This window comes from Scyliorhinus canicula, chromosome 6 (assembly GCF_902713615.1).
Source record: "Scyliorhinus canicula chromosome 6, sScyCan1.1, whole genome shotgun sequence".
In the NCBI taxonomy this organism is placed as follows: Eukaryota; Metazoa; Chordata; class Chondrichthyes; order Carcharhiniformes; family Scyliorhinidae; genus Scyliorhinus; species Scyliorhinus canicula.
The window spans coordinates 72,513,473-72,534,265 of record NC_052151.1 but is presented as its reverse complement, the minus strand read 5'-3'; the positions used below and the strand labels follow the sequence as shown (position 1 = coordinate 72,534,265).

Sequence of the window (20,793 nt, the reverse complement as noted above, 5' to 3'; positions counted from 1 at the left end):
TTGTATAGGACAGGGTCTTCTGCCTTGAACGCCTCAGATCTGTCCTTCAGTAGGGAGTCAATCTCGCGGTTGAGCCATGGTTTCCGGTTGGGGAACGTATGTACTGCTTTCTTTGGCACGCAGTCATCCACACATTTGCTGATGAAGTCTGTGACGGTGGTGGCATACTCATTTAAGTTAGTCACTGAGTTCTTAAATATGGACTTCCCAGGGTATCCCCACCCTCCCCCCTCCCTACAACCCCTGATACTTACCAACACTGGGGGGGAGTTGAGGGTTTGATTAGGGACAACATCACAGCAGTACAGACAGAGGTTATATCCAAGGGCTTGCCCACTGAGTCTATATGGGTAGAACTGAAAAATAAGAAGGGTGAGATCACTGTGATGGGACTACTATAGGCTCCCAAATAGTCAGCGGGATATTGAGGGGCAAATATGTAAAGAGATTATAAATATCTGCTGAAAAAATAGGTTGGTAAGTATTGGGGACTTTAACTTTCCCAACATTAACTGGGACAGCCATAGCACTAGGGGTTTAGATGGAGAAAAATTTGTTGAGTGTATTCCGGAAGAATTCCTCATTCAATATGTGGATGGCCTGACTAGAGAGGGGGCAAAACATGACCTCCTCTTGGGGAATAAAGAAGGGCAGGTGATGGAAGTGTTAGTGCGGGATCACTTTGGGACCGGTAGCCATAATTGAATTAGTTTTAAGATAGCTATGGAGAATGATAGTTCTGGCCCAAAAATTAAAATTCTAAATTGGAGCAAGGCCAATTTCGAGGGTTTAGGCAGGAACTTACAAAAGTTGATTGGGGGTGCCTATTTGAGGCAAGGGGACAGCTGGTAAGTGGCAGTCTTTCAAAAAGGTATTAACTAGGGTTCAGGGTGATCACATTCCTGTTGGAGTGAAGGGTAAGGCTGGTAGAAGGAGTGAACCCTGGATGACTCAGGATATTGAGGCCATGGTCAAAAGGAAGAAGGAGGCTTATGACATGAATAAGCAGCTGGTATCACATGGATCCCTTGGAGAGTATAAGGCTTGTCAGAGTAGAATTAAGAGAGAAATCAGGAGGGCAAAAAAGGGACACGAGATTGTCTTGGCAGATAAGGCAAAGGAAAAACCAAAGAGCTTTTACAGATACATAAAGGGTAAACAGGTGACCAGGGACAGGGTAGGGCTTCTTAAGGACAAACAAGATATTTGAATTATCGATAGCCACAGGAGAGGTGTCTGAAGATTGGAGGGTAGCAAATGTTATGCCCTTGTTTAGGAAGGGCTGTAGGGATAAGCCTGGGAACTACAGGCCGGTTAGCCTTATTTCTGTAGTGGGTAAATTGTTAGAACGTATTCTGAGGGACAGGATCTACAGGCAAAAGCTAATTAGGGAAAGTCAGCATGGCTTTGTAAGGGGGAGGTCGTCTCACGAATTTGATTGAGCTTTTTGAAGGGGTAACCAAGAAGGTAGATGAGGGCAGTAAAGTCAACGTTGTCTACATGGACTTTAGCAAGGTATTCACAAGGTACCGCATGGTAGGTTGTTGCAAAATGTTAAATCACAGAATCCAGGGTGAGGTACCCAATGGGATACAAAATTGGGTTGTGGAGGGTTGTTTTTCAAACTGGAGACCTGTGACCAGCGGTGTGCCTTGGAAATCGGTGCTGGGTCTACTGTTATTTGTTATGTATATATAAATGATTTGGTTGAGAATGTAGGAGGCATCATTAGTAAGTTTGCAGGTGACACCAGGATTGGAGGCATAGTGGATAGTGAAGAAGGTTATATAAGATTGCAACAGGATCTTGACCAATTGGGCCACTAGGCTGATGAATGACAGATGGAGTTTAGTTTGGATAAATATGAGGTGATGCATTTTGGTAGATCAAATCAGGGCAGGACCTACTCAGTTAATGGTAGGGAGTTGGGGAGAGTTACAGAACAAAGAGATCGAGGGGTACAGGTTCGTAGCTCCTTGAAGGTGGAGTCACAGGTGGACAGGGTGGCATTCAGCATGCTCGGTTTTATTGGTCAGGATATTGAATACAGGAGTTGGGTCGTCTTGTTGACGTTGGACAAGGCATTGGTAAGACCACACATGGAATACTGTGTCTAGTTCTGGTTACCCTATTATAGGAAGGATATTGTTAAACTAGAAAGAGTGCAGAAGAGATTTACGAGGATGCTACCAGGACTTCATTGTCTGAGTTATAAGGAGAGACTGGATAGGCTGGGACTTTTTTCCCTGGAACGTGGGAGGCTTCGGGGTGAACTTATAGAGGTCTATAAAATAATGAGGAGCATCGATAAAGTAGATAGTCAACATCTTTTCCCAAAGGTAGAGGTTTTAGAACTAGAGATAATAGGTTTAAGGTGAGAGGGGAGAGATACAAAAGTGACCAGAGGGGAAATTTCTTCACACAGAGAGTGATGAGCATCTAGAACAGGCTGCTAGAGGCGGATACAATTTTTCCTTTAAAAAAGTTGGACAGTTACATGGGCAGGGTGAGTATTGAGGGATATGGGCCAAATGCGGGCAAGTGGGACTAGCTTTGTGATAGAAACTGGGCGGCATGGACAAGCTGGGCCGAAGGGCCTGTTTCCATGCTGTAAACATCTATGACTCTACTACTCCCAGGATTTGGTCTCAGATACACTGCTGGAGTTCATCTTCTGGCCACTGCTGCACCTTGACTGGATGGGCTGGAGAGCTGGCCGATAGCGCTCTCCAAGGCAGGACCTCCTTCCAAGTGTGGAAAGAGGTCCCGCCTGGTGTCAATCAATGCTCAGTAGAGTGTAAAATGGCAGTGGGCCTGTCCAAGTGGGCAGAGATGCATTTCTTACTGACTCTGGATGGCCAGCACCAAGCAATCGTCATCCTGAAAATTCAAGCCTATTAGTTGTGTTGTGCAGATTGTACATGTTCACTTCTCTTTGCCTTGGTTATAAGTCCTGCAGTGTGAGCTTTCAGATACTTGGCAAATACAAGTCACTCTTTGTAGAGCAGTTTTGTTAAGATGATGGGCTGCAGGTATCGTTTTCCCTTTCAGAGAAATGATCACAATAACTGCTTTAGTTGAATGTGGTTCACGATTGATGATTATAATCAGAACATTGTGCTAACATATCAATTGCTGTAAACAACCATCAACTTTTTAGACCTAATTTGCACAGAAAGGCAGTTTAATATTTCTTCTTCCAGTTTGCAGTGTAGCACCTGCAGCTTTCCTATGCAGATAATTGTTGAAGCAAACTATTCAAATAATCAGCAAATAATTGCAAAAAAAAAATGCTCGCAGTTTAGTCCAGATTTTACTTCATTGCTGTACTTTTAAGTATATTTTCAGGATGAAATGAGTTCTGGCCACAATATAATGTTTTATAGGTAATTAAACTTGAAAAATACACTCCTGACCGGTCTGCTACTTTGTAGGGCGCGATTATGCGTTCGCGAAGCACTTGAGCGAGAGCGCAACACAGCCATTAGATTGCCATAGGAGAGGCCAAAATAGATGACCGTGCTGGGTGCCCGCTCCAGTTGCCGAAATCATAGTGTTGCCAGGGCATGGCGAGAAACCAATAATCACCACTTAAAGCCAATCTCCATACGTCCCCGTGTCTAATGGCCTCTGGTGATCTAACCACCTCCCCAACAAGTGGTCACATGGGCACCAATCAGTACGTGGCCCTGGCGGAAATGCTGCTGTGGGAATCCTAGTTGCTGAGTAGCCATCTTCGCTGCCCCAGTGCTCGGGGAGGGGTTACTGCCCAAATGCTCGGTCGGGGGTGTGGGGGGGAATGGTTGGGCTGCCACGGTGAAAGGCCGCCCCTGGGCTTGGTGGGGGGGGGGGGGGGGGGAAGAGAAGGTAGACGTCTCAGTGCCCATGGGTCCCCCATGCCACCCCCTGTGTACCCATGACGGGGGTTACCCCAGCTCATGCCTGTCTGTCCCACCGACCACCCATAACTCCCACTGACCCTGGAGGCCTCTGGCCACGCGACTGAAGGATATTGCTAATATGGAATTGGCAAACGTAGTTAAGTGAGCACTTCACAGCTTTGAAGTGGATACACGTGGGTAGGCAAGCCATGTAGCAGGTGTGAGTTATTGCCTAGCATTCCAATCAGACTCTGTTGCCTGGACTCTGTTCCTGAATCCTGCAGGAAGCAACACCACGGACGCAGCAGTCAACATCCAGCACCTTGGAGTTACATCTGCAAACCCCTGCCAGAACCCCTTTAGCTTCGGGCATGCCCAAAGCATGTGAACATGGTTCGCGGGCATGCCCGCGCAGCGCCAACAACTGTCTTCCACCCTCTCAAATAACCTACTCATTCTGGCCACCGTCATGTGCGCCCTGTGGATTACTTTGAATTGAATAAGGCTAAGCCTAGCACACAGAGGATGCATTCACTCTCCCCAAGCCTCCTCCACAGCCCAGCCTCCATTTTCGCCCCAGCTCCTCACACTTCCGTTTGACATCTATTGGGGCTCCCTCCCAGTCCATTAACTCCTTATAAATCTCCGACCCCCTACCCTCGCCAACTCCTGCTTTCGACACCACCTGGTCCTGGAGCCCGGGGGGCATACGTCGGGAAAGGATGGCACCTGCTTCCTAACATAATCCCTGGAACTCATTCCCACTGGACAGCTCCTGCTACTCTTCCAATTCCTCTAGAGTCTAAAAGCTGTCCCCAACCGGTCGATCCCTGCCGCCGCCACCACTGAAACCCCACGCCCAACCGCACCGATGCAAATCTATGATTCCCACAGATTGGTGCCCACACCGAGGCACCCTCCAACCTCAAATGTTGCTGCCACTGCCCCCACACCCTCAGGACCGCCCCACCACCGGGCTCATGGAGTACCTGTCCAGCGAGAATGGCAGAGGCACCGTCAACAGGGCCCCTAAGCTTGTGCTTACAAGATGCTGCTTCCGTCCACTCCCACACCGACCCCAACCCCACTATCCACTTCCTGACCTGCTATATTCACTGCCCAGTAATAGTTCATTATATTTAGCAAGGCCAGCCCCTTCTTTACCTGTGGGGATTTCCCCACCCACAAACCCCAAAATCAAAGCATTAATTTTATTGAAAAAGACCTGTGGAATAAAGATTGGAAGGTCCTGGAAAACAAATAAGAACCTCGGGAGTACTATCATTTTCACAGTTTGCACCCACCCCACCAGCGACAACAGGAGCACATCCCACCTCTTAAAATCCCCCTCACCTACTCCACCAACAATGCCAAATGCAATTTGTGTAGTTGGTCCCATCCCCACGCCACCTGGCTGCCCAAATACTTAAAGCTCATCCCCACCACCTTAAACGGTAGCTCGCCCAAGCTCCTCTCCTGCCCACTTGCCTGAATTGGAAAGATCTCACTCTTCCCCATGTTTAAATTGTATCCGGAAAACCGGCCGAGCTCCTCTAAAATGCTCATGATCCCCTTAATACCTCCCAGTTGATCCGATATGTAAAGCAGTAGCTCGTCCACAGATAGTGAGACCCTGTGCTCCACTCCACTCCCCACTCCCCTGCCCACCCGCACTATCCCTTTCCAATTCATTGACACTCTAAGCGCATTGCCAGTGGCTCTATCGCCATGGCAAAAAAATAACAAGGAGAGTGGGCATCGCTGCCTTGTCCCACGATGTAGTCCGAAATACCCCAAAGTCACCCGATTCATCTTTACGCTCGCTACCAGTGCCCTATGTAGCAACCGGATCCAATCCACAAACCCCTGCCCAAACCTGAATGGTCCGAGTGCTTCCCACAAATATTCCCATTCTACCCGACCAAAGGCCTTCTGCATGTCCATAGCAACCTCCACCTCCATATTTTGTCCCTCTGAGGGCATCATTTTCCTGTTCAATACACGCCTAACGTTCTCCAACAGATGCCTTCCCTTTACAAACCCAGCCTGGTCTTCCTTATCACCCCAGCACACAGTCTTCAATCCGCTTGCCACACTGCTCCGGGTTCTGATCCTTATCCAAAATTAAGGATATCGAAGCCTACAATAATGTAGGAGGAAGCTCCCCCTTCTACCTTGCCTCATTATACGTTCTTGCCAACAGGGACCCCAGATTGTCCGAAAAAATTTTTTAATTCTACCGGGAACCCATCTGGGCCCCAAGGCCTTCCCTGCCTATATCGCACCCATTCTCTCCACCACCTCCACCACTCTAATGGGTGTCCCCAGCCCCTCTTCCACCTTGGGGAGCTCCAACCTGTCCAGAAATCGCCGCATTCCCTCTCCCAGGCTGGGGGCTCCGATTCATATAACCTCATAGAATTCCTAAAAATCCCCATTCATCCCCACTGGGTCCAAAGCACCCTCCAAGCAACGCCTTGTCCACCACAAAAAAGTCAATCCGGGAGTACACCCTGTGCACATGGGAAAAGTGCACAAAACACTTTGCTCTTGGCCTCCCAAACCTCCACTGGTCCACCCCCTCCACCCCCCATACGCCCCTTCACCTCCTTTGTCACCGCCGACACCTTCGCCAACCTCGGGCTCGACCAGTCCAAACTTGGCTGTGTAAACTCCGCCCCCCATGATCAACCACTGCGATTCCAGCTCAGGAATCTTCCCCAGCACCACCTCATAAACTCCACGTCGTCCCAGTTTGGGGCATAAACATTTACCAGGACCACCTGCATCACCTCCAGCTTCCCACTCACCATCACAAACCTCCCCCCCCCCCCCCCTCCCTTCCCCGAATCTTCCAGATGGTCCCCACTTGTTCACCAACACCGGCACTCCCCTCATCTTCATATCCAGTCCCGAGTGGAACAGTTGCCCTACCCATCCTTTCCTCAGCCTTGTCTGATCCCCTCTCTTTAAACGCATCTCTTGTAGAAAAGCCACGTCCGCCTTCAGCCTCCTCAGGTGCGAGAACATACCTGACCATTTGACCGGCCCATTCAGCCTCCTCACGTTTCATATGATCAGCCTGGTTTGGGGGGCTTCACGCCCCCCTCCTCTGCTGATCAGCCATATCCCTTTTTGGACCAGCCTGCTTCACGATACCCTCCAGGCCCACCCTTGGATGTCCACCGTCATCATTCACATTTCAGCTGGGCCACACCAACCGCACCTTGTTGACACACCTCTTCTTCCCCCCCCCCCCCCAAATAAAACAACAGCCCCATCCCTCCACTGCAATAACCACCTGATCACCCACTAACCAGCACTTTGAGCTAGCCTGTCAGCCCTTATCCAAGTCCTCCAAACCTCTTACCCCACCCTTATTCACCACACTCCCTAAAGAAGCAAAGAAACAGAAAACAGCTGAACACACCCTTGATGCTCCCAAGGACCCCGCGACCAAGCCCAACAAAACATTTCAGAGGAGAAAAAGTTCTCCAACAACCACCAATAGGAAACACTTTCTCACACCACCTCCAAAGTTCAGTGTCCTCCTTCTCCTCCCAGTCCATTGTCTCTCAAAATCTCCATCGCCTTCTCTGGAGTACCATAATAGTATTCTCGATTCTGGAAAGTTACCCAGAGGCTGGCCGGGTACAGCACTCCAATCCTCACCCACTCCTTGAAGAGGACAACCTTGACCCGATTAAACCGGCCCTCCTCTTCGCCAGTTCTGCACTCAGGTCTTGGTACACCCGCAGCTCGTTCCCCTCCCAGGTGCACTTCCTCGTCTGCCTTGCCCACCGAAAAATCTTCTCTTTGTCAAAGAAACGGCGCAACTGCACCACCATCACCCTCGACAGCTCGCCCAGCTATGGCCTCCTCATCAACGCCCTGTGCGCTCGGCCCCCTCACCCATCAGCTTTTTGAGCCTCTGCACCTTCAATGCCTTCAGGTAACCCCACGATCCACAGATTTTGCCTTCTGGGGCGGTTCTCCAGATATTCCACCTTTTTCGTCAGCCTCTTTTGGGTCTCTCGCATCACCCCCACCTCGGCCACCAATGAGGCAAACTGTTCCTCATGCTCCCCCACCACCTCCTCCACTTTCTGGATTGCCTGGCCCTGGGACTCCAGCCTCTGTTCCACTCGGTCAATCCCTGCTTTTAATGGCTCGGCCACATTGACCAGGTCCTCTGATTTCTTCCTCTGCTGGCTGAACTTTTCATTTAAGACGTCCACCAGCTGCCCCGTTGACCACTTGGCAGGCAGAACCGGCCCTTTGCCCTCCGCCATCTTGACCTATGGTGCATGAAGACGCTCCTGCTCCACCAGCTCCCCTCTTCTCTACCCACTCCTAGTTTGTGGATCCATCCACCAGCCACACCAGAGGAGTTACACCTTCTTCTGGTACTCCGACACATCTTTCCATCCAAAATTCCACCCCTCAGACTGGGAAAGGACTGAAAAAAATCCACCTTGAGCGGGAGCTACCAAATATGCGACCGCTCACTCCGTGGCCGCCATCAGAAGTCATTGTTTGTTGTTTTTAAAAGTCTTTCTGTTTGAAAATAAGCATTGTCAAGATACTATTCTCTCATTGGGGTCGCAGAAAAATTTAAATGCATCAAGGTCTCGAGAGCACAGAAGGGGATGACGGCTTCCGGGATCGGGGAACGTGCCCAGGACAGAATTAGGGAATGGGGAATGTCAGAATATCTGAAAACAAACAAGTATCTAATAAACTTCCCTTGCTATATTACTGTGACTTTAAATGTGATTGGTCATTGTGATGGAGGTTCACTGATGATCTGTAGGGTACCGTGAAAGAAACCCCTTGTATTTTTTCACATGATGTTGACCTCGGCAGGAGAATAGAAACTTATTCAATAGTTAATTCTGAAAATTGATGAAATTGGGGCTGAGGCTGGTAGGGAAATTGGGCATTGTGTTTGAGGAAGCACATAGGATAGCACAGGCAGAGTTGGTGCAGGGATGGGAGGTATTGAACGCTTGACAACGGGAAATGAACTGAGAAATCTGGTGCCTGGATTCGCTCCAGGAAAATATGGCCAATGTCAGTTCTCCGGAGTGGGGCTGAAGGGCTGAGGCCTGGCGGTGCTTTGGGAATGGGGGAGTTATGAGATTTTGTAGCACCTAAACAGCTGATCAGGGCTACAGGAGTAACAGATCTCGAGAGGATGATGTCTGGGGCATTAAAGCTGGATTAACGTGAGAATGGTTTCTACAAGATGGAGAGGCGAATACCAGAAATGAAGGTTGGTACTGTGATTGCACAATTTGTTTCTCAGCTGTGCTGCATCTGTATGAATTTGTAAAACTAGTAAAAAAAAAACAATCATTCTTATTGATCTTATTGGCAAGAGTATTTGATTATAATAATGTTGCAAAAACCTGAATCTTTCTTGTGTGCTTTCACTCCTTCCAGACAATAGTTGCACAAGTACTTGAGGAGCATTTGGCTGAGGGTCGCTTATATCCCCCACTTAGCACCATCAGAACTGTTTCCTCAGCAGTGGCTATAAAGGTAATGACATTGATCAATTTATTATATATAAGCTTTTTGGATTAAAACATTAATAGCAACACTTTGAGAGATTTCTGTAAGAAAAATATTGCCAGTAGCAGTGCATACGAGAGGACTTTCTTCAAATGTTGCATTATTTTATGAAATATTCATCGGCCAACTTCTATAAAAGGCACAAGCCAACTCAAGGTAAAGTATTCTGGTCCATCAGAATGAAAAGGCAAGAGTGATTGGACCCAGATTGGGGAAGGAGGGGGCAGAGGTAGAGTGATGAGGGGAAGGAGGATGGAGAGTGAAAGCAGAGAAGATAGGTGTAGGAGAAAGGACATGAGGATGTGAGGAAAGGGGAGCAGGAAAAGGTAGTGTAGAGGCAGCGAGTGAGCGACAAAATTGAAGCCCAAGGTATAAAAGGGAGTTTAGGAACTGGAGGAGCTGGGGCTGTTGGTGCATAAATCTTTTAAGTTGGTGGACGTTAACAATTAAAGGATATGGGAAGACGGACTTTTATGTAGAGACATCGGGTGTGATCTACTGTCCGCGTTGCACCTGAAAGATAGTGCGGCATGGCCAATAGATGCCAGGAGATCCCTCTTCCGGGATCTGCCTGGCTCGCACGCCTCACGAGATTGTGTTAGATATGAATCCTGACCATTTTGGGCGTGATCATTATTTTTCAAATTTGCATATCAGAGCGAAACCGCTTGTCTCACTCGAATATGCATTTCGCAGAGGTACCCAAGGTGTTGGGATCTAACCCCCTCACCATTCAGTGCTGCTCTTCACAAACGGGGAGCAGACTGAACAGCACTTGAGGGTCTCCCAGGGGGTCGGAGGCCGAGGTGCTTGCCCTCTGAGCAGGGTGGCACCCTGGCACTGCTGGTGGCACTGTAAGCCTGGCACCCTGGAAGTGTCACCTGGGTGACAGCCTGACACTGCCAAGGTGCCCAGGTGACAAAGTCAGCTGACGGGGACTGCCAGGCTGAGAATTTACTTGTGCTGGGGTTCGGGCCTGGGGGTGCCCTGCGCAGATGCAGTGGGGTGTGTGGGGCCCCTGAGGTCCCCCTTGAGTTGGGGATTTAGGGGTGTTCGAGAGTCATGTTGAAGGGCCACGAAATAGTCATAAAAATGGCGTCATGATATCTACCTGCATCAGGGAGTTCTGGCAAGCGGAGGTCCTCAGGAAACGGGGTTAAGTGCGGCCTTGTCGGGGAGTTTCCCACTGAGGCCCCGGATCGAACCAGGGTCTTGATAGTTAGCTCATCCTGGAACAGCCAGTGTCTGTTGGAGTTTAGAAGATTGAGAAACTCTTTTGCTGAAACATAAGATCCTGAGGGGATTTGAAAGAATGTTTCCTCTTGTGGAAGAGACTAGAACTAGGGGACACAGTTTAAAAATAATGGTCTTCCATTTAAGTTAGAGATGAGAATTGTTTTTCCCTGAAAGTCATGAATCTTTGGATCTCCTATCAGCAAGAGCAGTGGAGGCAGGGATATTGGATCTTTTCAAGGCAGAGTTAGATTCTTCCTGAGAAGTGAGTCAAAGGTTATCAGGGGTAGACGGGATGTGGAGTTGAGGCCACAATTCACAATTAGATCATCCATGATGTTGAATGGTGGAGCAGGCCCGAAATCCTGAGTGACGTACTCATGCTCCTAACCTGTCTGCTCATATATATGTTCCTATGTTTGTAAGACGAGATCTAATGCTGCACATTTAAAAACACTAGTATTCCATTCTGGTAATCACGGGCGAAATTCTCCGACCCCACGCAGGGTCGGAAAATCGGCCGGCAGCGGCGTTATTCCCGCTCCCGCAGGGTTTTTAATTCTCTGACCGGCCAAAAACCGGCGCTGTGCAAATCCCGCCGGCAGCCTCTGAAAACAGCTGGCGCCGGCGGGATTTCATTATATTTTTGTTTCCACAAATCTCCGGCCCGAATGGGCCGAAGTCCCGCCGACGTGGCCACGGGTCACGTCGGCGAAAATCACAGTAGCTTTAAAACGGCGTCAACCATTGATGATGGTTGACGCCGTTCAGTGTCGGGGGGGGGGGGGGGGTGGGTTGCGGCATCGGGGGGGGTTGCGGCATCGGGGGGGGTTGCGGCATCGGGGGGGGGGTTGCGGCATCGGGGGGGGTTGCAGAATCGGGGGGGGGGGCTGCGGCATCGGGGGGGGTGTTGCGGCATCGGGGGGGGTTGCGGCATCGGGGGGGGGTTGCGGCATCGGGGGGGGTTGCGGCAATCGGGGGGGGTTGCGGCATCGGGGGTTGCGGCAGCGGGTGGTGGTGTTGCGGCATCGGGGGGGGTGGGGGTTGCGGCATCGGGGGGGGGGTTGCGGCATCGGGGGTGTGCGCTCGGTGGGGTTGCGGCCATCGGGGGTGTTGGGCATCGGGGTGGTTGCGGCATCGGGGGGGTTGCGGCATCGGGGGGGGTTGCGGCATCGGGGGGGGGTTGCGGCATCGGGGAGGGGGCTGCGGCATCGGGGGGGGTTGCGGCATCGGGGGGGGATTGCGGCATCGGTCGGGGGGGGGGTTGCGGCATCGGGGGGGGTTGCGGCATCGGGGGGGTTGGCGGCATTGGGGGGGGGTTGCGGCATCGGGGGGGGTTTGGGGGCAGCGCGTGCAGAGAGGGGGGGCGACGGATGCCCGGGGCCAACGCACCGTCCGCCCCCCCCCCTGTACGCCACTGCCCCTACCCCAACCATCCCCCCGTCACCACCCCTACCTCCCTCCAACGCCCCTACCCCCCTCCCCACCACCCCTACCCCCCTCCCCACCACCCCTACCCCCCTCCCCACCACCCTACCCCCCTCCCCACCACCCTACCCCCTCCCCACCACCCCTACCTCCCTCCCCACCACCCCTACCCCCCTCCCCACCACCCCTACCCCCCTCCCCACCACCCCTACCCCCCTCCCCACCACCCCTACCCCCCCCTCCCCACCACCCCTACCCCCCTCCCCACCACCCCTACCCCCCCTCCCCCACCCTACCCCCTCCCACCACCATACCCCCCTCCCCACCACCCCTCCCCCCCTCCCACCACTCCCTACCCCCCTCCCACCACCCATACCCCCCTACCCCCCTCCCAACCACCACTTACCCCCCCTCCCAACCACCCCTACCCCCCTCCCAACCACCCCTACCCCCCTCCAACGCCGCCCCCCCATCTGTCGCAACGCCGCAACCCCCCTCTCTAACGCTGGGTCCCCCCCCTCTCAACGCCGGGTCCCCCCCCCTCAACGCCGGTACCCACACCCCGTCCCCCTCCCTCTGAAGGCCGGTACCCACACCCCCCTCCCTCTGAAGGCCGGTACCCACACCCCCCCCCCTCTGTCCTCCTCCCCCCCTTCCTTCCTCCTCCCCCCCTTCCTTCCTCCTCCCCCCTTCCTTCCTCCTCCCCCCTTCTTCCTCCCCCCCCCCCTTCCTTCCTCCGTTAGTGGGGGGGGGGGCGGCGTTAGTGGGGGGGGGGTGCGGCGTTGGAGTGGGGTAGGGGTGGTGAAGGGGGTAGGGGTGGTGAGGGGAGGGGGTTGGGGTAGGGGCAGCGGCGTGCAGAGGGGGGGCGACGGTGCGTTGGCCCCGGGCATCCGTCGCCCCCCTCCTCTGCACGCCGCTGCCCCTACCCCAACCCCCCCCTCACCACCCCTACCCCCTTCACCACCCCTACCCCCCTCCAACGCCGCCCCCCCTCCAATGCCGCCCCCCCTCTCTCAACTCAACACCGCAACCCCCCCCCCCTCTCAACTCAACGCCGCAAACCCCCCAACGCCGGGTCTGTCTCTCTCCTCCTCCCCCCCCCCCCCCCCCAATGCCGGGTCTGTCTCTCTCCTCCCCCCCCCCCCCCCCCCCCAAAATGCCGGTCTGTCTCTCTCCTCCTCCTCCCCCCCCCCCCCAAACCCCGGGTCAGTCTCTCTCCCCCCCCCCCCCCCAAATGCCGGTCTGTCTCTCTCTCTCCCCCCCCCCCCCCAAATGCCGGTCTGTCTCTCTCCTCCTCCTCCCCCCCCCCCCCCCAATGCCGGTCTGTCTCTCTCTCTCTTCCCCCCCCCCCCTGCAAAATGCCGGTCTGTCCTGTCTCTCTCTCTCCCCCCCCCCCCCCCCCAAAATGCCGGTCTGTCTCTCTCTCCCCCCCCCCCCCAAATGCCGGTCTGTCTCTCTCCTCCCCCCCCCCCAAAATGCCGGTCTGTCTCTCTCTCCTCCCCCTCCCCCAAATGCCGGTCTGTCTCTCTCCTCCTCCTCCCCCCCCCATGCTGGTCTGTCTCTCTCTCCCTCCCCCCCCCTCCAAAATGCCGGCCTGTCTCTCTCCTCCCCCCCCCCCAAATGCCGGTCTGTCTCTGTCCTCCTCCCCCCCCCCCCCCCCATGCTGGTCTGTCTCTCTCTCCCTCCCCCCCTTCCAAAATGCCGGTCTGTCTCTCTCCTCCTCCTCCCCCCCCCCCATGCTGGTCTGTCTCTCTCTTTCCCCCCCCCCCCCCCCCCCCCCCCCCCCAAAATGCCGGTCTGTCTCTCTCTTCCCCCCCCCCCCCCAAAATGCCGGTCTGTCTCTCTCTCTCCCCCCCCCAAATGCCGGTCTGTCACTCTCCCCTCTCCTCCTCCCCCCCCCCCCCCCCCCAATGCCGGTCTGTCTCTCTCTCTCCCCCCCCCCCCCCCAAAATGCCGGTCTGTCTCTCTCCTCCTCCTCCCCCCCCCCCCCCAAACGCCGGGTCAGTCTCTCTCCTCCTCGCCCCCCCCCCCCCAAAATGCCGGTCTGTCTCTCTCTCCCCCCCCCCCCCCCCCAAATGCCGGTCTGTCTCTCTCCTCCCCCCCCCCCCCCCCCAAACGGCCGGGTCAGTCTCTCTTCCCCCCCCCAAAATGCCGGTCTGTCCTCTCTCTCCTCCCCCTCCCCCAAATGCCGGTCTGTCTCTCTCCTCCTCCTCCCCCCCCCCCCCATGCTGGTCTGTCTCTCTCTCCCTCCCCCCCTTCCAAAATGCCGGCCTGTCTCTCTCCTCCCCCTCCCCCAAATGCCGGTCTGTCTCTCTCCTCCTCCTCCCCCCCCCCCCCCCCCCCCCCATGCTGGTCTGTCTCTCTCTCCCTCCCCCCCCTTCCAAAATGCCGGTCTGTCTCTCTCCTCCTCCTCCCCCCCCCCCCCATGCTGGTCTGTCTCTCTCTTCTCCCCCCCCCCCCCCCCAAAATGCCGGTCTGTCCTCTCTCTCTCCCCCCCCCCCCCCCCAAATGCCGGTCTGTCTCTCTCTCTCCCCCCCCCCAAATGCCGGTCTGTCACTCTCCTCCTCCTCCTCCCCCCCCCCCCCCAATGCCGGTCTGTCTCTCTCTCTCCCCCCCCCCCCCCCCAAAATGCCGGTCTGTCTCTCTCCTCCTCCCCCCCACCCCCCAAACGCCGGGTCAGTTTCTCTCCTCCTCCTCCTCCCCCCCCCCCCACCCCCCAAAATGCCGGTCTGTCTCTCTCTCCTCCCCCCCCCCCCCCCCCCCCCCCCCAAAAAAAGCCGGGTCTCACCACTTCCGCAGCTGGTGAAACTGACGCGTATCGCGTCAGTCCGCTGCTGGCCCCTCCGGGAACGGAGAAAAGCCGCCTAAAAGAAGGCCCCCACGCCGGAGTCATCTACACCAATTTTGCTCGCCGGAAATCGGCGTTACGACGGTCTGCAGAGAATTTCGCCCCACATTTTAGGAGGATATAGGAAGGCTGTGGGGAGAGAACAAGAATGGTTCCAGGGATGAAGGATCAAAGTTAAATGGAGAGACTGGAGAAGGTAACATTAGCATTATCTAGCCGAAGACGTGATTTGAAAGAGGTGTTTAAAATCATGACTGATTTAGATAGAGTAATAGTGTCCAGTGGCTGAATGTCAATGACCAAAGGGACGCTTTTGAGGTGACTAACAAAATCTAGGACAGCATGAGGATAAAAACTTTTAGCAGTGTGTGGTTAGGATTTAGAATTCATTGTCTGATAGGATGGTGGATAAAGATCCAATAGCTTTAAAAGGGGATGAATAAATACTTGAAAGATTAAAAAGTGGCAGAGATGGAGGGAACGAGCTATTGAGTTGGACTAACCAGAAAAGAGTGGTGCAGACTCGAAGGGCCGAATGACCTCCAAAAGTGCGGTGCTATTCTGCCTTTCTATGAAGTAGAAGGATGGCAGGGAGAAAACAAATAATTTAAATAGGCCAATCCACCTAATCTGCACATCGTTGGACTGTGGGAGGAAACCGGAGCATTTGGAAGAAACCCACGTAGACACGGGGAGAAAGTGCAAACTCCACGTAGACCATCACTTGGGCATGAGGCAGCAGTGATAACCACTGTGCCATCATATCGTCCTGGTGCGGGGCGAAGAAACCTAGTCAGTGAATAAGAAATTGGGAAGGGCAGAGCTGGAGTGATACGTAGAATGGGGTGACAGTGGAGGGGCATTGGGGGATGTGGAGATGGGGTACAGGTGCAAGAAGAAAATAATTCCTCATGTAGGCAAAAGAGTAGTACTCTGAGTGCTAATTGGACAGTGAAAGAGTGGGATTTTTTTGCCACGGCTGAATGGAGTTTTGCGATGTTTATGAAGTGCATGTGCGCACAAACTTGATGGTATGTAATGGTGAACAGGCAGGTAGTCAGCAACAGATGGTGTGTGATGGTGAACAGACAGCTGGTCAACAGGAGGCAGTGTGCAATGGTGAACTGCCAGCTGGTCAGCAGCAGGCGGTATGTAATGGTGAACAGGTAGTTAGCATCAGAGGTGTGTAATGGTGAACAGGCAGCCAGTCAGCAGGAGACGGTGTGTAATGGTGAACAGGCAGGCAGTCACCGTGTAACGGTGAATAGATAGTTGGTCAGCAGGAGGCGTTGTGTGATGGTGAACAGATAGTTGGTCAGCAGGAGGCGGTGTGTGATGATGAACAGGCAGGCAGTCAGCAGGAGGCGGTGTGTAATGCTGAACAGATAGTTGGTCAGCAGGAGGCAGCGTGTAATGGTGAGTAGGCAGGCAGTCTGCAGGAGACTGTGTAATGGTGAACAGACAGCTGGTCAGCAGGAGGTGGTGTGCAATGGTGAACAGGTAGGCAGTCAGCAGGGGGCAGTGTGTAATGATGAACAGACAGCTAGTCAGCAAGAGGCAAGTGTGTAATGGTGATCAGGCAGCTGGCCAGCAGCAGATGGTGTGTAATGGTGAACAGGCAACTGGTCAGCAGGAGGTGGTGTGTAATGGTGAACAGACAGTTGGTCAGCAGGAGGCGGTGTGTAATGGTGAACAGACAGTTGGTCAGCAGGAGGCGGTGTGTAATGGTGAACAGACAGTTGGTCAGCAGGAGGCGGTGTGTAATGGTGAACAGACAGTTGGTCAGCAGGAGGCGGTGCGTAATGGTGAACAGACAGTTGGTCAGCAGGAGGCGGTGCGTAATGGTGAACAGACAGTTGGTCAGCAGGAGGCGGTGCGTAATGGTGAACAGACAGTTGGTCAGCAGGAGGCGGTGCGTAATGGTGAACAGACAGTTGGTCAGCAGGAGGCGGTGCGTAATGGTGAACAGTTGGTCAGCAGGAGGCGGTGTGTAATGGTGAATAGACAGCTGGTAAGGAGAGGGAAGCTGTGGTGAGGCTGGCAAGCAGGTTGGAGTTGAGGTGTGGGGACCAGCAATGAACCTAGCAATGGATAGACCGTGAAATGGCATTGGAGTAGGATTGGAGTGCTTGTGTAAAGTTTTTGGCCTGGAAGGGAAGGTGTGAAGGAGGAGAACTGGGCAAATAAGTAGATGATGTGGGTGATCGTCAGGAGCCAAAGAACTGTAAAAATTCTAGTTTTATCTATTTTACTTGCACATTATAAAAAATGCCTGAAATTAGATCAGAAGAGGCTGGAAATACTCAGGTCAGACAGCGCCTGTGCATACCAAAAGAATTAGCAGATGGAAGGTTGTTGACTGGATACGTTTGGTGGAGTTTTCCATTTAATTCAGTGTCAGACTGTGAATGAAACCCAGCATGTAGCTCTCCAGCTGCACAAGCGAGGTTTTAGTGCAGATTTTCAGGAACTGAGAGAAAAGAAAATGAGTCGGTGGAGTTGATGGCATCAGTCTGGCAGAGTGGGGACCAATAAGGCTGGCTTCCCCCTCCCTCCCCCCAATGCCCACATTAGTGCTTCCCCCCCCCCCTCCCCAAGGGCCACATTGGGGACGTTCCCCCCCCCTCCCCCCCCCCCCCCCCCCTAGGCCCACATTGGTGCAGCCCCCTCCCCTAAGGCCCACATTGGAGCAGAGCCCCTACCCCCCAGGCCCACATTGGGGCAGCTCCCCTCTTCCCCCCCCCCCCCCCCCCCCCCATGCCCTTGATGTCTCCCTTTGTGGGGAGAAACCTCATTATGTCAACGGCGAGGGGCGTGGAAAATCTGGAAGCGATGTCTCGCTGGCACAAATTGCTTTCCCCAACTACTGGAATATTTCCCCCATTAACTCTGCTTCTCTCTTCACAAAGTTCTCTCTGACCTGCTAAGTATTTCTAGCATTTTGATTTCATTTCCGATTTCCAGAATCTGCAGTGTTTAGTTTTTTTTTCTGAAACTGGTCTGGTTTGTACCTAGTGCTGCAGGTGTAGTCGGAGTTTATTACGGGTTTTCCACTGCCACACATGTAGAATGTATATTTAGAATAGGGTGTTTCTATCAATGTTAAAGGAATGACTGATGGAAAGCAAACATACTAAAAGCTGCAGATCACAATTGGAATGATTTAGTATGTTTTGAAAAAGGTTCAAGGAGTGCATGACTGTGACCCAATTGCTGCTGCTGGACTGAACCTTTTGTGACACCTTTTCCTTTTCAGGTTGTTGAATATGCATTCCGAAGTGGTATGGCATCTTTGTACCCAGAGCCTGAAGACAAAGAATCTTTAATCTGCTCCCTGATTTACAGCACTGACTACGATGAGTTTCTAATTGATTCCTACACCTGGCCTGAAGAAGCCTCAAAGATTCAAACTGTCAAAAAGTAAAAGCAGTTTCCCGAGTGTGTTGGCATTAAATAGAGTTACATTTTAAATTTGCTTCCAGGTGTTTTGGTTTCTGACATGGATGTACTTTTTCTGCAACTGGAAACTTTCTTTCTATTACCCAATGATAATCTTTCAGTTCTCGTTGTTTTTGTAGCTCTCATATCTGTAACACCAATTTGTGGCATTCATTCACTAACAAGTAGAGGACATTAAGTGCCCCCACACTAAATTCCTTTTCTTTGCTCTGCCTGATGCCATATCGTTGATTGCAATGCGAGGCAATGCCAAAAGTGGTCATTTAAAGCATTTTCAACACCATTTCTTCAGACAATTCCAAGTCATTTTTTGTAATGCCATTTTGAGATTCAAGGACAGTCCCAAACTAGGTGACTACAATTTCAAACTGAACATGGCAAGGGCACACATCATGATCCTTTAACTGTTCAGATCGAGTTCAGATGGCATTATTGGGATTTGCCTATTTTGTTTTTACATCAATGCTAACCAGGCGAACAATGGTGACCTCCCTGCCAGATGCTCATTGGAAGTCCAAAACACCCCAATAGGAAGAGCAGGTAGGAAAGCCTGAGACCTTCCATTGCCCTGGACATCCCACAGCTCCCTATATTCACAACTCCCTGCCAAATTCTTTCTATCCACTCAATTTCTGTCTACCACAATTTCTGCAGGTCCCTGGCAGCTGCCTCCTGTTTGCCAAATCTTAATGACCAAACTACCATTTCTTGGCTGTTACAGTTGGGAAATAGTAACGCAATCTAATTGTTAAAATCAACCAACACTCCCACCAACTGCACCTAGATATTCTGGATGCCTTTCCGACCAGAAGTAAAATTGGGGCCCACCATTCTTCTGGTTAAATTATTTGGATGTTAGATGACTCCAGGGGAGAAAAAACCCTTTATATAAAATAAAATTGCTTTCTAATATTAAATGAAACGATGTTATTAGGAATCAGTTGATTGCTGCTGTGATCTCTGTTCTAGTTGCAGATAGACTTTCGCATGTTTACATTGCAGATGTTACTGATTTTTGTTTTAGCATACAGTTGTAGCCTTAATTAATACAAAATATGTATTTGGCATAATATTCCACCCTGTTTTAAAATATACTATTGGAAATCAAATAACTCCCAAGATTTTCTAAAATAGCATGAGCATGATGAATGGGAAGTCAGTAAGAACATTTTCAGATTGAGCATATTATGATTTTTCAGTGGTCCTCTTGCTCATGTAATTAACTCAAATTTCAAGAGGAAAAAAACGAATTAATGCTTAAAAATCTCACATTAAATGATCAACGTCAGGTGGCGGAAAAAAAAACAAGGGCTGACAAATTAAGTGTGCTTTAAAATTTGATGTTTGGATATGATATTGAGCTCCCAAACCTTCCCCTGTTGAGCTCCAATACCTTCCCCCTCCTCAGATAAGTTACTGTAACTCTTTTGAATCATAATATGACTCTTCCATGCATCGTACAGTCATGAGTGGTATGTTGTATTTCAGAAATGTATGGGTTACAAATTACATGGAAAAAAAATAAAATGTTTAGAGAATCAATTGTTGCATCAGTTGCATTGTTTTATCCAATATAAGCAAACACAACTCAATGTTAAAATACAAGACAGAAGCTGCGTACTGGTGGGCAGCACGGTAGCATCTTTGCGCACCTTGAGGAACTTAAAGGCAGAGGTGGTCTATCTCTGCACGGGAAGCACGGTAGCATTATGGATAGCACAATCGCTTCACAGCTCCAGGGTCCCAGGTTTGATTCCGGCTTGGGTCACTGTCTGTGCGGAGTCTGCACATCCTATCCGTGTGTGCGTGGGTTTCCTCCGGGTGCTCCGGTTTCCTCCCACAGTCCAAAGATGTGCAGGTTAGGTGGATTGGCCATGATAAATTGACCTTAGTGTCCAAAATTGCCCTTAGTGTTGGCTGGGGTTACTGGGTTATGGGGATACGGTGGAGGTGTTGACCTTGGGTAGGGTGCTCTTTCCAAGAGCCGGTGCAGACTCGATGGGCTGAATAACCTCCTTCTGCACTGTAAATTCTATGATAAAAGAGCAAGTGCTGGGTAAGTAGAAGTCTAAAGTTAAATCCGGGTATATTCTAATGAGTGCTCTTTTGTTCTTGTAACAAATTGGGTAAATATAAAATAATTATAGACAGGAAGCATGAATTTATAAATTGGCTTCAGATACAAGCTCATGGAAGAAGATTTCCTTGGTCTTTCTGACCATTGGGGAAGTGGGGCTGGTGTGGTGCTATCTAAATTGTATTGGAAAATACTTTTATTCAACTTTTTGATATTTTATTATTTTAAATACACAACATAGCAAAGAAAAAACAATGCAAATCCCCCTCAGTAAATTCAACCAAATACCC

At 51.7% G+C, this 20,793-nt stretch overlaps 1 protein-coding gene across 1 annotated transcript in view; it reads left to right on the top strand.

Moving 5' to 3' along the window:
* me1 (malic enzyme 1, NADP(+)-dependent, cytosolic) overlaps positions 1 to 19,968 on the top strand; it is a 795,738-nt gene extending 775,770 nt beyond the window's left edge. Inside the window, 2 exon segments of the mRNA XM_038799481.1 lie at positions 9,327 to 9,425; positions 18,224 to 19,968. Of these exon segments, the coding sequence (XP_038655409.1) occupies positions 9,327 to 9,425; positions 18,224 to 18,391 (267 nt within the window). The 3' untranslated portion in view covers positions 18,392 to 19,968.
* The last annotated feature ends 825 nt before the right edge of the window (positions 19,969 to 20,793 follow it).